The 16616-nt window shown below is 40.1% G+C and overlaps 1 protein-coding gene across 1 annotated transcript in view; it reads right to left on the bottom strand.

Annotated features, from left to right (window-relative positions):
• The window catches only part of LOC125292358 (fibronectin-like), a 79786-nt gene extending 65987 nt beyond the window's left edge, over positions 1-13799 (bottom strand). Inside the window, exons 1-10 of the mRNA XM_048239590.1 lie at positions 13761-13799; positions 13313-13384; positions 11790-12079; positions 11421-11525; positions 11176-11250; positions 4755-5046; positions 4607-4646; positions 3536-3799; positions 2808-3065; positions 1209-1478 (exon numbers count right to left, since the gene is read on the bottom strand). Coding sequence (XP_048095547.1) covers positions 1209-1478; positions 2808-3065; positions 3536-3799; positions 4607-4646; positions 4755-5046; positions 11176-11250; positions 11421-11525; positions 11790-12079; positions 13313-13384; positions 13761-13784 — 1690 coding nt within the window. The 5' untranslated portion in view covers positions 13785-13799. The remainder of the gene's footprint in view (positions 1-1208; positions 1479-2807; positions 3066-3535; positions 3800-4606; positions 4647-4754; positions 5047-11175; positions 11251-11420; positions 11526-11789; positions 12080-13312; positions 13385-13760) is intronic.
• Between the last annotated feature and the right edge of the window lie 2817 nt (positions 13800-16616).

The following is a 16616-nucleotide window of genomic DNA, read 5'->3' as shown; positions in this document are numbered from 1 at the left end:
ACCTAATAATGCCTATGTCTGAAGGGTACATTGACATACAAAAAAAGCAGATTGCATCAAAATGGCAATTAAATTTAGCCTAACCTATCTGTCCAGGGGCGCCGCTAGGGTTGTATTCCATAGTAGCCTATGCACCATGGTTACGCTAATTACACCCGATCCATACTCTACGCATTAACTGAATCTCATCAATCTTGAAACCCGAACTGCAATGTTCCAAACAGAGTGACTGTAGGATGCAATGACTAATCTCACTGCCTTCGGCATATCTGTGAACAGTGTGCCTATTAGGCCCTACTGTTAAACACCTGTAAAATAGTAAGCTGCTGTTTTCTTTTCATGACGAGCACTACGCTTGAATGATTGATGACTGAATGGAACATTGCGTTTTTAAGCGCCAGAACTGCTTATCATGTTGTGATAAGTTTACACCAATCATCTTCTAATGTATCCTTATGTTGAGATGTCCATTCTTTTTGCCTTAAACAGAGGCTATCATTTGTGTGCGAAGCATGTTTCAATTAAGACAGTACACAAGCTATTTTTATTTTTGTAATATTGAATGATTTTATGAATAAAGCTTTGAAAAATTGTACGAACAGTGCGTACACGATTACGGCACGGCACGGCTGGCGGCGCCACTGTATCTGTCCCTATACAGATGCAGAAAAGCTATAATATTTGTGGTATTTATAGTATAAATGGTAGGCTACCCATAATTATCATCATGGCACAGACTTTGGGAAAACCCTCCCTAGAGTGTCTATGGTAAGGAAGACTGTAGGGCACTGCATCTCATTGTCATTGTGTTTTCTCTTACCGTTACAAAGGCACTTCACTGTGTTTTCTCACTCTGGTGAACATCTAAGAGGGCACCTCATGTTTTTTCCCCATCCGCCTCTTTATTAACCACGGGGACACCAGAGAGGTAAAGAATGTATTTCTAGCGTATATCTACTGTATATCTGTATCTAATTGCTTGAGGTGGGTTAACAAGATGACATCTTCGCCATCAGACAACTCCAAGATGACATGTGCTTGAACTCAATGTCTTGATCAAGTCATTGTCACAGTCAAGATACCTTTGACGAGGAACTTAGATTTGTTTTTATGTTTATAGAATCAATGGCATAAGGATAATACATATGATAAGGGGAGAAGTGAGAAATCACATTACTTTCATGGCCCATAATTCTGCCACCTCTCACCTGTTTGAATGACAGTTGAAGTAGCCTGACTCCTTCCCCCCTCGATGAGCTCACAGCAGACACTGACAGTGTACTGAGTGTCTGGCTGCAGGTCTGTAAGAGTTGTGCTGCAGGACTCTGTAGAGATGGTCTGTGGTTCAGTCCCTTCACTGTGGTAGGAGATCAGGAAGCTGTGTGGAATCTGCTCCATCCCCTGATGCAGACTCCAGCTGAGATCAGCTGATATTGGAGTCACTGAGGCCACAGTCAGATTCTCTGGGACTGGAACACCTGGTGACCGTGCAATATTAGTGGTAAATCAAAGTAAATTTATCTCTGAACACACTGTTGTGGAGAGCTATCGTAAAAGCACCAATTACCGCCCCTTTTGTTCTGTGTTTCGTTCAATGTTTTTAATACTTTTAATTAGGGCTGTCAAAATAATTGATTCATTTCGATTCATTAATTTGAGAAAAAATAACTGATTAAAAAAAATAACGCAGATTAATCGATTCCGTATGATCTTTGGCCCCGAGCCGTTGTAGTCAGTAACTGTTAGACTGTAAAATGAAGGAGAGAGAAGAAAATGTGCTGCCTAGATCATTGATTAGAACATTTACTTTTAAAAAACGGCCTGATGGTGTTGATAAAAATAAAGTGTTGATTAAAATAAAGTCCTCTGCAATGTCTGCAGCAAGGAATTTGCATATCACCAGAGTTCATCAACTCTAAAGTCACACATCAATGCAAAGAAATAGTGTTGACATTGATGGGAGTGTTAATTTATTTTCATTATATCTGTGGCCTGAAATATCTTGTATGTGAAAAACAACTTCTTCCCGAAGCACTTTTGAATTTATTTCTCAGCATATTAGGTCATATCATAGATTATTATGACCATTATTAAAATAATAAAAGAGTTTTTGAACTTTAATGTCACTAATGCTGATTATTCAATGATTTATTTGAATTTAAATATTTCAAATACTTTCACAGCAAAAATTATATATGTGATTAATTTAGATGAATTAATCACAGAGTATGTAATTAATTAGATTTTTTTTTTTTAATCGATTGACAGCCCTACTTTTAATACATTTAATAAATGAACCTTACGTTTTTCAGTAGCCACAGGTGTTTAGATTTTAACAAAATCTGGTTTGGTTCTTTGATTCTTCTCCGATTTTGTTTACCACACTCGGAGTTTAGTGCTGGGCTGATCCACTGGAGCTCCAAGCGGATGTGTACACGCAGCCACAACACTGTTTACAGCTCTTCCAGTCACGGTAAAATGTCATTTTTGGTACATAGCTAATTTAGATACACTAATGGTGTGGGTGCTTGCGTTTCTTTAGTAATCTGCCGTCTTGGTTTGTATAGAAATGAATATTATGTGACACATACAGGTAAGAGGGCGGAAATAGGGGATGGGCAGTAATGGGTGTCGTTCCGAGAGCGAATATTCTCTGAATGCTACAAAATAGAAATCCCTCAGTACCGCTTACCTCTAATTACCTGTTTGTGACATTTTGCTTCATACTATTTGCAACTGAAAATGTCTAAAGACTAATAGACACAAAAAAGTATTCTACATAATGTGTCTCTTCCTCCAGCACTTACTTGTTTTGATGGTTTTAGTGAAGGACTGCCTTTGAAACCCTTTCACCACTGTGGAAAGAGTGATGGAGTGTTCTTTCCCCATCTCTAACTCAGAAAAGCAGTGCTGAGCTGATTTGGTGAAGATGGTCTGTAGACATTGCCCATCACTATGGAGGGTCAGTAAGTATGAGGCCTGATCAACTCCTGCTGGTTTGCTCCACTTCACTGACACTGATGTGAGATCCATGTCCACAGCAAGACACTCTGGTTTAGGAACATCTGGAATAGAAAAAAAGATAAGTTTCTTGTGGCAGTTGAGGCTCCCTCTTTACATTCCAGACCCTTGCTACCTAACAACAGACCTAATTCAGACATGTCTTGCAAAATTATGCTTAACTGCAGTGTTTTATTTCACATGAGTATCGCAGAGCTTTGAGAATTAAGATTAACTATTTTTAATTTGACAAATAATGAATAATAAGCATTTTGAAGGCTTGTAATAAAGCAAGATAAGACTGGTCTGCAAAGTAAGTAGAAGATGTCATTTTAAATGTAGCTGGTTTCTACTTTCGCCACGCCAGTGCCTCTCCCTGTCCATGTTGCAGTCACATGTTCACGACATTATATGCTTATCACATGTGTTTCACGTACGGATCAATTGATTATAAAGCTATTGTCTGTTTTTTCAACAACACTGTACACTGTAATTAATTATTATCTCTATATCGTACAAAGAACATAAATCAAACCTGTGTGCACAGCTGCAGACACACATCGACTGCATCTGCCATCATCACTGAGGGTGGCCACAGTAAATGTATACTGCTCTCCTGGAGTGAGCTCCTGAACATGTAGCTTCAGGTCCTGCACTTCCAGATGCTCTTGGATTCCTTCACCCGTCCACGAGACCCTGAATCTGTGGGGTCCAGTCAGTCCCTCAGGAGGTCTCCAGCACACACACACAGAGTCTGGCTTCACTGAGGTGAACTCAATGGGTCCAGGAGGAGGAACAGCTGGGAATGAAGTGCAGTATAATCAGGTAACTTTCCTATGATTGCAGAAATGCAGTCATTTTATAGGTATGAAATGTACTCTTGAGGGTCTGCCATGGGTCTCATACTTGAGTCATGCTACACACTTTTCAAAAATGTTAGGACATTACAAAAGTATCTTAGGACATTCCCTAAGATGCTTTTGTAAATTTGTAAAAAATTGAAGTCTGAAAAAATGCATTAGCTTGCCCCCCTCACCCCATGATGTTCTAGTATGCCCTGAAAACCATATCCTCCTGAGACCCAACCCAATAGACTTGTGTCCTCTGTAATGTACTTTGGTTGTACATCCATACCTATTTACCATTTTGAGCTACTCTATCAATTCCTGTCGTCTTTTAAAGAGGACATCCTGGGCTTTTCCAATAGGTTCTATGCATGACTCCATTTTGGATTTGCCTCCTACTGGGCAATACAACTTTCTGCTTACACTGTACACAGTAGACTATGACATAAAATTACAGATTACTGGCCTGTCATAATATTTGAATATTAATATAGGCTATTTCTAGTTATCTAACCAGTTCAGTAACATCAGTAGCTTGAATAAAGTTAAGAACATTTTAAACTGTTTTCCCGTTTGCTAAGGAGTAGCACACAACATTTTCACAAAGTTGGACTACATTATCGTGAGACGAGGTCCTGAAGACAATGACTATAGAAAAAAGAGCCATATTTGCCATTTTGTTTGCTGTATGTGACAAAAAATGTTTTAGCTTAGAAACCGCGTAACATTAAAATAAAGCAGCATGCAGCAACAATATTTACCTATTGTATTTTCCATCTCTGATGTGGTCTTTAGTAGACTCTGTATATGTGAAAGTGAAGAGGATGATGTGATATTTTACATTTTCTTTCACTTTACTTTGTTATGGCGTGCAGGTGATACTTGTGTGAATATGGTTTCAATATCTACCTGATGTTCTCGCAGTCCCGTTATGTCATGTCCAATGTGTTCCTTACATAACACACATATTGCAGTCTGGTCAGTCCTGCAGTACAGCTCCAGCTCTCTGGTGTGTCGCTGGCAAAGCTTCTGCTTCAGGTCTTCAGTGGCCTCCTCCAGCCTGTGTCTCTGCAGTGCTGGAGCTGTGTAATGTGGCCTAACATGTTCCTCACAGAAGGAGGCCATGCAGGTCAGGCAGGACTTGAAAGCCCTCTTTAGGCAAACAGCACAGAGAACACTCCCAGGTTCTGTGGTGAGGTCACTATGAGAGACAGTAGGCTAAATATTGTGGAAATCGCTTATAGTGAACGGATACAGAGATCAGCCGCTTACATGGATCAAAAACAGGACAAATCAGTCATTCTTGAAACATGAGAAAAACATAGGCCTAATTCAATTGTAATTATGAGACATGAAATACTATTTTGGCTAATGAGGCTATTACAGTTTTTCTATGGATTTGAGGCATTTCTCAAATCATAATTAAAGAGAAACTATGCATTAGCAATTTCTTTGCTGTGTTCTCGGTTTTTGCTTCTTTTTGGCTGGCTCCGTCATGACGAATGTCTGAGAAACTCCATCGCTTGTTCTAGCTGGTGCCTGGCGTGTATGTTTATTTAAATGCAGTAAAGCAATTTGTTACACTCGTTATACTTCCTGACACTGAGGCCGCCGGTCCGCCGGCCCAAAGTTTCAAGGGTGTTTTTTCCGCTCACAGGCGCTAGGGGGAAGCGAGACGGCCACCATTCAACCCCCAAAAAGTCATATAACCATTCCAATGACTCCGAAGCTGTTAAGTTACGGTAAATTAAGCTAAAAAAACTGCATATTAAGCTAAACAACCTGCATAGTTTGCCTTTAACATTAGCACAAGGCATTCTCTGTTGCTCGACCAAATTTATGGAATCCCCTTCCACCCCACACAAGTCCTCTACCACCCTTGCTAATTTAAAAATGTACCTTTTCTCTCTTTTAACAATCCTTAATACCGCCCCCTGTGTTTATGTGTGTTAGAGGTCTGCGCGGGACTGATCTTTCAGTCCCGCGCCCGCCCGCTCCCACAATATTCTGTCCCGCTCCCGCCCGCTCCCACATTCATGTATCATTTTTAGTCCCGCTCCCCGCCCGCATCTGTAACATGATGTCCCACTCCCGCCCGCTAAAGCCCGCATGCAGGAGGAATAGCCTATTCAGTTTTTCTTTTTGTCTCTCGAAAGGAGCACACACACCTGAGAAAGACTCCAGATGTCAGTTTCTTGGTTCTAAATGTAGGCCTAGTCTGGTGCCCTCTTCCTCTGTCATGCTTTCGATTTCGAGTTTTGACAATGAGCAGCAGGAACAAATTGAACCCACGTAAACGACAATCAATACAGGCTATAGGCCTGCTATCCGTCAGTTATGCTTAAACCCCGTTTTTAATGCTGCCTAACAGAACATACAGCTGAACTATAGTTATGAACACTACTTTAATCATTTCCATATTTAATTTTACGCATATATTTAATTTGCGGGAGTGCAGTGAATCATCGGTTTGTCCCGCACCCGCGAACGCACCTCTCTCATCCTGCCCGCTCCCGCAGAGAGCTTTCAGAAGTTGTCCTGCGCCGCACTCTAGGGTCCCGCGGGTCTACCGCGGGAGTGCAGATCTCTAATGTGTGTGTGTCCTCCTTTCCCCACAGCTCAACCTGTTTTTACTTTCTTTTATCTACCACTTATTTTATTTATGTTTATTTTACTTATTTATTTATTACTTATTTATTGCTTTTTATTGCTTTTTCTGTTTACACTATTTTACCTGTTTTACTATCCTGTCTAACGCCAAACCTCATCTCATTGATGAGATGGGGTCTGGGAACTACACATGCATTTTCTCGTATTTAAAACGTGGTTTACGAATGCCCAGGGCCGTTTATTGGGCGCTACAAATGTCTAATGTGTCTGCACGTAGCTCATAACCGTTTCGGTGTGTCGTCATCGTCTTGCTGTCCCCCCTCTGTTCTGTGATTGGTTCCTTCGTTGAGCTGAAAACAAAGTCCATTTCAGGCTGCCTAGCAGCGTGAATAAAATCACGCGTGTAAGGTAGCATGGGAAAACTCAGGCTACTGTTTTACTCCATTTTGTTTTATTTTCCTATTTTATATCATATGTATATTTAATGTCATCTATTTTATTTTATTTTATCTTTGTTGAAATTGTACTACTTATTGTTTTTCTTCTTCCTTATTTTATACATTACTTTAGTCAGACCTGTGTATCCCTGGGCCCCTTTCTATGTTTTAACTCTTTTGCCATGTAAAGCACTTTGGGTCAACTCCTGTTGTTTTTAAATGTGCTACTTGACTTGACACAAGAGTAAGTGAATCTGCACCACATAGCAAGCATATGTATCCCAATCTACTATTTATGCCAGGCAGCTCCATTAGAGTGAAGAGGTCACTGTATGAACAAGAGTCAAAATGCTTAGCCATGTTGTCATTATAGCTATTTTATGAATGTGAAGAGGGAAAACTATCCCTGCTGCCTGACCAGCACATTAACCAGCTTGTTTGCAAGCTTGTTTGACCACCCTATCATGGTTGAACAGGTAGACCAGCAAATATCTTGCGAAAACATACCTTCAGCTGGTTTACCCAGTTTACAATGGTGATTCAACTGGTTTTGCTTGTCGTACCACCTCAAGCTGGTCATTTTAGTTGGTGTTGCTGGTCTACATTGCTGGTTTAACTGGCCCTGCCAGCTTATGTTGGTACTGTAATTCTAGTAAACTAGCATGACCAACGTACACCAGCTGTATCCAAAATGACAGGTTGTTCACCAGCATGACCAGCTTCCTCAGTTGGTCACGCCAGCATGTCCACCTGGTGGCCTAACCAGCTACCAGTAAAGACCAGCAAGAGCTGGAAGAAAACCAGCAAAGACAGCTAAAAACCAGCTACCAGCATAAGCTGGGTTCTAGTCAAGTCAAGTTTATTTATATAGCGCATTTCTTACATAGAGGTCATTCAATGTGCTTTACATAAACAAAAGCAAACAGTAAAAACAAATAAAAGCATAAAAGGGCAATAGTGAAGGAATAGTTTAAAAGGTAAAGATCATTATAACTAGATGTACCGCAGAGCGGTACAAAATATGACCACCGCCCAGTCCAGCACATTTTTTTCCAGAAAAATAAGTCACGCTTGTCAAATTGTGTTAATTTCCTACTTTGTTCCTTTTTTGTGTGTTTGTAATTGAGTGTGTGCAGAGTGTGTGGTTGTTTTTGTGCATATGTGTTTTGTGTGTGTTTTTGTGTGTGTGTGTGTGTGTGTGTGTGTGCGCGTGTGTTTGTGTATGTAGGTGTGTTTGTATGTGTGGGTGCATGCGTGTGTGTGTGTATGTGTGTTTATGTGTTTGTGTGCGTGTTTGTGCGTCTCATGTGTGTGCATGTATGTGTGTGTGCATGTGTAGTGTGTGTGTGTGTGTGTGCGCGCATGTGTGTGTGTCATTATGTATGTGTACATAAATAAAGCAAATCAGGGAACCACCAAGTGCCATGGGATCTTTAACAACCATGGTGAGTCAGGACCTCAATTTAACATTCATGCAAAGGAAAACATCTCCTGCAGTGCAGTGTCCCTGTCACTGCAATAGGACATTGGGATTGATATTTGTTTGGTGGCTTTTGGCCACAGGGAAGAGTACCTCCTACTAGCCAGCCACCAACACCGCTTCCAGCAGGAACCTACTCTTCCAAGGAGGTTTCTTATCCAAGTACTAACTAAGCCTGCTTGCTTCAGTAATTCAGCAAAGTCAGGGTTATCTGCTGGTCTGACTGCTGGCTAAAACAAAAGGTGAAAGGCATTTATGATTCTAACTGTGTCACTGAATTGCATTATGCACACTCAATTCTCACTGGTATCTGCTAGACAACAAGTACCAAAACATGATTAGTTCATAGATTTCACATGTAAAATACATTTTATACAACCCCACCCCCATCTTGCCTGTTCATAATTCTGAGAAATTCTTGAATTGTGTGCATGTGCGCGTGTACGTGGATTTGTTTGTGTGTGTGTGTGTGTGTGTGTGTGTGTGTGTGTGTATTTTTAACTAGGTGGCGCTATACATGAAATAAGTGGTAATGGGATGGGTTGACATGGCCCCTTAAGACCAACATTCAAAAAAAAGGTGGTCCTCCTAGGCCCTACGGTTCTCGAGATATTCACAGAAAACTGTGTCTGCCCTACCCTCCTTTCGGGGGGTCCAATCCAGCGGGGAGGCTACAGATCAAAGCAAAAAACAATGGTTCCATGCTATCCATGTGGGGCTACATGGCCACCAAGTTCCGTGTACCCTGGTCTTTCAGTGTCCTTGACGGAAAATTGGCCATGCGAAAAAGAAAAAAGAAAAAAATCTGACTAAACCTATATGACCGCCGCTTCGCTGTGCGGCGGTCATAATAATAATTAAAAAAACATAAAACGCACAAGGTAAAATCATTTAAAAATAAAGAATAATTAAAAAGACAAAATAAAAGAATAAAAGGTAGAATAATTTTCAAGGCAGATTCAGAATTTGTAACTCAGTGCAGTTAGCAGAAAGCATCTGAGAACAGTTTGGTCTTAAGTCTAGATTTAAAACTGGCTACATTTGGGGCCTTTTTAATCCAAAAGTTGGTTCCAGAGCTGAGCTGCATACATCCAGGTGTTGATTTGCTCTATACACTGACACAGAGATTCAAGGGGACTGTAGTTGTTTGGTGACAGAGCTAAGTAAATTTGTGTGTCATCTGCATAGCTACAGTATGATAGGAAATCAAATTATTTTGGATGATTTGTCCAAGTGGGAGCATGTAGAGGTTGAATAATAGTGGCCCCAAGATCGGCCCCTGGGGAACACCACAGGTCAAGGACGTTGGTGTTGAGGTACAGTTTCCAATGGCAACAAAGAAACTCATTTCTTGTAGATATGATTTCAGCCAGTTGATAACTATGCCTGTAAATCCAACCCAGTGTTCTAGTCTGTGTAATAAAATATTGTGATCAACAGTGTCAAATGCTGCACTAAGGTCTAATAGCACTAGGACTGATGTTTTACCTGAATAATGAGAGCTGTTTCAGTGCTGTGATTTGCCAAAACCCAACTGAAAGTAATCAAAATACCCATTTGATGTTAGGAAGGTGGTTAGTTGATTAAAGGCTACTTTTGCAATAATTTTGCCAATAAAAGGTAGATTGGATATGGGCCTGTAATTGTTTGGCATGGAGGCGTCCAGGTTATTCTTCTTGAGAAGTGGCTGTTTTCAGTGACTTAGGAAAAATGCCAGACAGCAGTGATGAATTTACCATGTGAAGGACATCTGCAGCTATAAGCAGAGACTTTCTAATGAGGAGACACAGCACTCCATAGAAATGCATGGGGCTAGTTTGTAACGCCAATATGGTTGTTGTCTACACATATCCCACCCCTTCCTCGGTAAAACGTCGACTTGTGAATACATTGAGCCAATCATATGGTGTGTTGTGAAGACGTTTTGCCAATCATGTGTTGTGAACTCGCTGCTGGAGCAAGATTGGTCGTGAAGCCTTGCGCATGCGCATTTCTGCCGAATAGGATGCCCGATGAGTGCCCAAAAAGCGTTGCGATATGGCCGCCGAGTGGAGGGACTTGCCTAAAAGGACTTTGCTATGAGTGTTATTTGAACTTCTACTGTTGATGTTAGAAAAGAAAGACTGTCTTGCTTTGCATATTTCGGTTATATGTGCGGATCATCTTTTTATGGATTTGATAATGGATCTGAGGTTTGTATTTACACCATTTTCTTTCAGTCTTCCTACAATCTCTAACTGTTTTTCTTTCAGCAGGGATGTGTTTAAGAAACTGCACTGCAGGCCATTGAGACTTACACGGTATAACACGAGAAGAAGTGGCTGGTACAATGGGGACAGATAAAATGAGATTGCAAGGTGGAAAATATTTTACATTTTCTAGCACTTGCTGAAGGTACACAATGTAGGAATTCCCCTTTTGGTTAATTTCCACTGTAGGCTACTGGACACACCCATTTAACATAAGAGGGTCAACAATATGTAATACAAGGGTCAAAACTTATAATAGAATTGTTATAGTACAATTCTACACTTTTCAAATGTAATAATCCGACAAACTGATAATTACCCACAAATTGATGCTTCCTGCAACATGTAACTTCCCCAAAACTGATGCTTACTGCAAACGTACATAATAATTAATTTCCTATTTGTGGGAGGTTTGTGGGAAGGTAAAAAAAATATTACATTACCTTCCCACAAATGTAATAAATGACTGATACTAGACATCCACCAATGCCTTCATTCTATCAAACCAATAAAAAAGGATAATTGAAATTCCATTGTTTTACAGTCACACATACCTAGACACAGTGTCATGAGGAGGGGAATATCTTAACAGGTCACATGATGAAGACATACTGCTGAGTGAGTCTGGTCTGTATAAAACAAGACAGAAATTAGTTACAACAAACTAATAATATGTGATAAACAGTAAATTCAATTATATATTGTTGGACTTCAATTTCTTTTCTACATTAAATGAAAACAAATTGAAGCACATACTGTATATAAGCAAATTATATGACATATAGCCTAATAGAGATACCTTGTGGTTTGCGTGCATCTAAATGTATAAGGAATATTCATTGACTGGTCACTCTTCATGGAGGTTACACTAGGTACTGGTGAGTATCTGCCATCATGAATGCTGCTGTAACACATAAGTAATCAGTCTGCATCATTGTATCACTATACTTTACTCAGTTATGAGACTTACGAGTCAGTTGTCAGTGATACATTTACAACAATTGCAGAGTCTGTAGCAATCGTGCATTACATAACTCTGATAATTGCAGAGTCTGTAGCGATCATGCATTACCTAACTCTGATAATTTCTGAGTATGTAGGGATCATGCATTATATTACTCTGATAATTGCTGATTGTGTTGTAAAAGACCTGCTCCACAGTCCTCACCTTCGACTTGCAGCCCCCACACTTTCATGTAGATGGTCATCTGCAGATTCTACAGATTGGTTCCCCATTACATTATCTGTCAGGTAACACGTTTCCAATTTGGTTTCCATGCTTCCAAAATGTCTTTGGGGACTGAAGGCAGGATCCACCTCCTTTAAAGTCCTGTCTTTGGCCACAACATCTTGACACTGAGAATCAAGACTGTCTGCCATTCTGACTCCAGTGTTTCTCACATGTATTATGTTGGAGACATGCCAAGCCAAACCAGTCAGGCCAGGATCATGACTTGACTGAAAACGAACCAAAAAAAATAAATGTGGTTTGATCAATCTGATGTGATATTTTCCCCAATACTGAATACATTTGAGGTACAACTACACGATTGTGGTGTGGCTTTGCCCTTTGAAAGTTGGCATTAAAATGCCTAAATGTGGCTATTGGGTCTTCAAATCATTTATATCTAGGTGCACATGTCCGTACAATCCCCAACCCTCCCTTCCTCTCTTCCTTATTTTAAATGTAGACTATCAAGTCTGTAACAAATGGCTCCATAAACCCACTAATATAATGAACTCTTCTGGTGATTTTCTTTTTCTTTTAACTGACAAAAGTAGGTTAATTGAAACTCATACATAGTCCTGCATAACACTGTCTGTTGGATTTCATCCAACTAAGTAGGCAATGATACATTTTATCAAAGTCTTACCTCTCAGCCCAGTTGTTTGAAAAGACAACAAATTTCCAGTATTTCCTTAGAGTCACCTTGACGATAGGGAGGCTAAAGCTTGTCTAAAAGAACTTCTTGACTTGCTTCCAATTTGAAGAACCAGTTTTTCAACTAGCTCTCTTCACTGGAAATACTAATCATTTCCGTGTTTCTCCAGACAACATATCCAGGTCGTTATCAGATCATACTGATACACTGCATATTACATATTAATATACAACATATTATACACTGAAGACTACAGTATGTAACTTATAGCCATCTGTTTTTTTTTTTTGTTAAATAGTTAAAGGTTACAAGGTGGGAGTGACGATTGACTATTTATTCAAATTAGGCTATTTCTTGCCATCAGCCTGTAACATACAACACTTCTCTTGTGAAAACTGTTGTCATTGCTTTTAAGTAGGCCTACTACATGCTATAGGGAGATTGCATTTGTTAGCGGGTCTCAGGAAACTGTAAGGGGGGGAGGCTTGAGACAATATGGATTTTAAAAAAGGCCTTATTTATCAGTTGAAATAGGCATACATTTATATGGAAATCTTTTTAACTCACACTTATTATGTCAAATTATCATGATCATTCAATCAGAAAACATAGAACCGGCTATGTTGTTGCTTAGCAACATTCCTCAAATGCTTACCCTGTGTTCGTCTTTTTCTCCAAGTGTGATTGTGACACAGTTCCTTGTCCCAATTAACAATCTACACCACAAAAAAGCTAAATCTCTTACAAAAGCGATTACTGTATCATGAAGCTTCACTGTATTCCGTAGGCTTGGGGCTCCACCACTGACCTGTATCCATTCTAGCTCAGTCGTCTCTGTGAGGCCAAAAGGACCTGATTGGCCATTTCCTTCCACGATCTGCTATGAATGACAGTTTATGGATGGAGTTAGTCGTCATTCTCAAATGCCTGTGTAGCATTAGTGAGACTCACAGCTTTCATGAATCTCTTTTACAAACCGCCACAACATAGAATACTCTTCTCCTTCACTATCTGTTTAATAGTTACTAATGCACTTTGGTAAGGGACCGTTCGTTATATATAAACGAGGTCACCGGAGGGATTTTGAGTGCTTCAATCAAAAGTTGCATGACCCTCCCCTGCCTGCAAGACATTTTTCTACGACCCTCCAGCAATGTTTTCAAAACAGACCCTCCCCAGCCAATTGTCGATACTCTCCGCCTACGTTATAGAGCGCTTTAAAAATACATCGACTTAAGCACTCGTTCTAAACTCACCCTCTGCTTTCTGATCTTACACATCACACTTCACCGAGATGGTGGCCATTTCAGTAGATTTACTCACTAACATTGTTGTGGAAACACAATAAGCATGGAAACTAAATGCACACTTCCTGCAACTGCATTAGCCTACTTGAAATAATTTACTCCTCTCGTAAGTATTCACATGAAATAAAACAATAAAACATTGAGACCATTCAACAAAGCACACTCTGTAATAACAAATTCAACACATGAACTTGTTGCTATGGACTCGTCTCTAGGCTTCCTCAGTCATTGTAAAGCTGCTGAAGCTGAACATTATCCAAAACTCAATTTCTCAGACGACCGTCAATTTGGGAGCTTGCTACACTCCTTCCTTCTCAAATGACTTGAAAAGGCCGTTTGCACAATTTCACAAATAATCACAGGGACCGAAACATGCCTAACATGACAACTTTTTCCGGGTTTAACTTTTCCCCGCTGTCTTGCCGTTTTAATATTTTCCCGTAGAATATCCCATATTACTGTAATACTCTCATAACATTAGTCCTTCATTCTGGCCTGTCTCTGTGTTGTCCTGTTGTTACCCCTTGCCCTTCCAGAGAAACAGATGTATTCAAATAATCGTTTTGCTTGCTTGAATGCGAACTCAGAGTGATGTTAACCTACAGTAGGCCTATTTAAGTTAACGACGTGGTTGTCGTGAGAGCACGATTCATTGGCGCTTGCAGTGTTCGGCCGTAGGCTATGTATCCCCCTGTATATTCACTCCAAGTTGGCCAACCATAACATACCAACTCTAGCCTACACTGTAGACCATAAACTGGCTATTTATATGACCAATGTATTTGTATTCTGTATTCTGCTTTATGAAGCAGAATTACGCACTGCTACTTGGAACGTAACACATTTTTGTTGACAGGAGAGAGAATGACAGCGATTAACAAATTGCACTTGTTGCTGGTTACCAATAAATAGGGCCAACTATATATTTTTTTGCAAACAACAAAAACAGAAAGGATGGAGACAGGAAAGCTAGAGATGGGCAGGAACAAGGTCAATTGGTAGAAATGCTTGTCAAAACGTTAGGAGCTGGATGTGTGGATGAATGAAGCACAAGTAGGCCTATGCTTTATAAGCATGCACACTGTTTACAGTTAGGCTAGGCTACACGGTAAACTACAAGTAGGCCTAAACCAAAGTTAGCTTTTTTAGGGCTGGATAAAGTTGACCAAATGGATATAGGCTGTTAGGCGTGAATAAAGTAGGCTACTTTTTTGCTCCAACCCTTACAACGTTAATGGGGACGGGTGTCCCCATTTTTTTTGACATTATTTTGAGTGAGAAACCCGGGAAATCTCCCTTATTTTCATTGTTCAATGTTGACAGAGTTATGGAACGAAAGAGAACGTTATATGGCGACAGAAATCAACAATCAAACAAGCCACTTTGATTTTTTGCTGTTTTCATTAATACAAAAGATGGGTGACCCCCCCTCCTAGACAAAAAAAAGTTAGGTGACCCTCCCCTCAACAAAGAATAAAAATACATGACCCTCCCCTATTTTCCTCTGGTGACCCCGTTTATAAATAACGAACGGTCCCTAAGAAGAACACTGCACTACTCATGTTAAGCTGTCAGTGCAATACTTTAAAAATCATCCACACACTAACAGTTTCACAATCGGACTATACACATAAAAGTACAAAAAGACAATGAAATGTGTAGTACAAAATATATTTGTTTATTTCACATAAGTGTACTGAATTATTTCTGAAGTCATGGATCAGACTTGTGTTGACCCATGTTTTTTTTTTCTACCCACATATATATAAACTTTATTACAGGCTCTAGGCCCAACAGCAAGACATACAACAACAACAACAACAAAAAAGGAATAAATACATGAACACATACAAACATACTCTGATTCATGAGAGTCTTAACAGGCACCCATACCAATGTTTCCATAAATATAATTGATATCTGACCGAGCTGCTCCTGGGGCTTGTGAGCATCATTATAATACAGTTTTGTGACTCATCAACATGAACTTAAACATTAGGTTCCTCAAGAGAACCTGTAAAGTGCTTAGCCCTGAGTCACATAAGAGCTTACTTGCACTGCTACTCCTGGGCTTTTTCAGCAGTAGCCTATCGCCCTGACAGATAAAACATTAGAAAGTGCAGCTTCTGATCCTCTTTGGTCCTACATATCAATACAACACTCTTTTTTGCATTGTACTGTACATCAAACTCCACCCCATACTCAGAGCATATATCCAACAGCTGCAGGAACCCAACAGTGCTGGGGGACATAATAGCCAAATCGTCTGCATAAAAAGGAATTCTCTTACTATTCTCTTACTATTTTACGGGGCAGCCGTGGCCTACTGGATAGCACTCTGGACTTGTAACCGGAAGGCTGAAGTGCCCTTGAGCAAGGCACCTAACCCCTCACTGCTCCCCGAGCGCCGCTGTTGTAGCAGGCAGCTCACTGCGCCGGGATTAGTGTGTGCTTCACCTCACTGTGTGTACACTGTGTGCTGAGTGTGTTTCACTAATTCACGGATTGGGTTAAATGCAGAGACCAAATTTCCCTCACAAGTACAATTAACATACACATTATCTCCAGTGGTGACTTGTTTCACAAGTGAAAGTAAAAGGGTACAGGAATGCATTAAAGCGTACACCTTCTGCAGTCTCCTTGTGCTTTGTCTAAATTCTTCTGAGTTTGAATCATTTAATCAAAATTAGACACAACAACTACTGTTGAATGTTAGCCCTGTCATTAGTTTGGGCATTCTGCCTCCACAATTAGACATAATAAATTATTTAATTTAATATTTGGATGGGTTCATATCAATTTGGA

Source organism: Alosa alosa, chromosome 3, assembly GCF_017589495.1.
Source record: "Alosa alosa isolate M-15738 ecotype Scorff River chromosome 3, AALO_Geno_1.1, whole genome shotgun sequence".
Lineage (NCBI taxonomy): Eukaryota > Metazoa > Chordata > Actinopteri > Clupeiformes > Clupeidae > Alosa > Alosa alosa.
The sequence above is the reverse complement of the archived record's forward strand: the minus strand, read 5'-3'. Positions and strand labels throughout refer to the sequence as shown.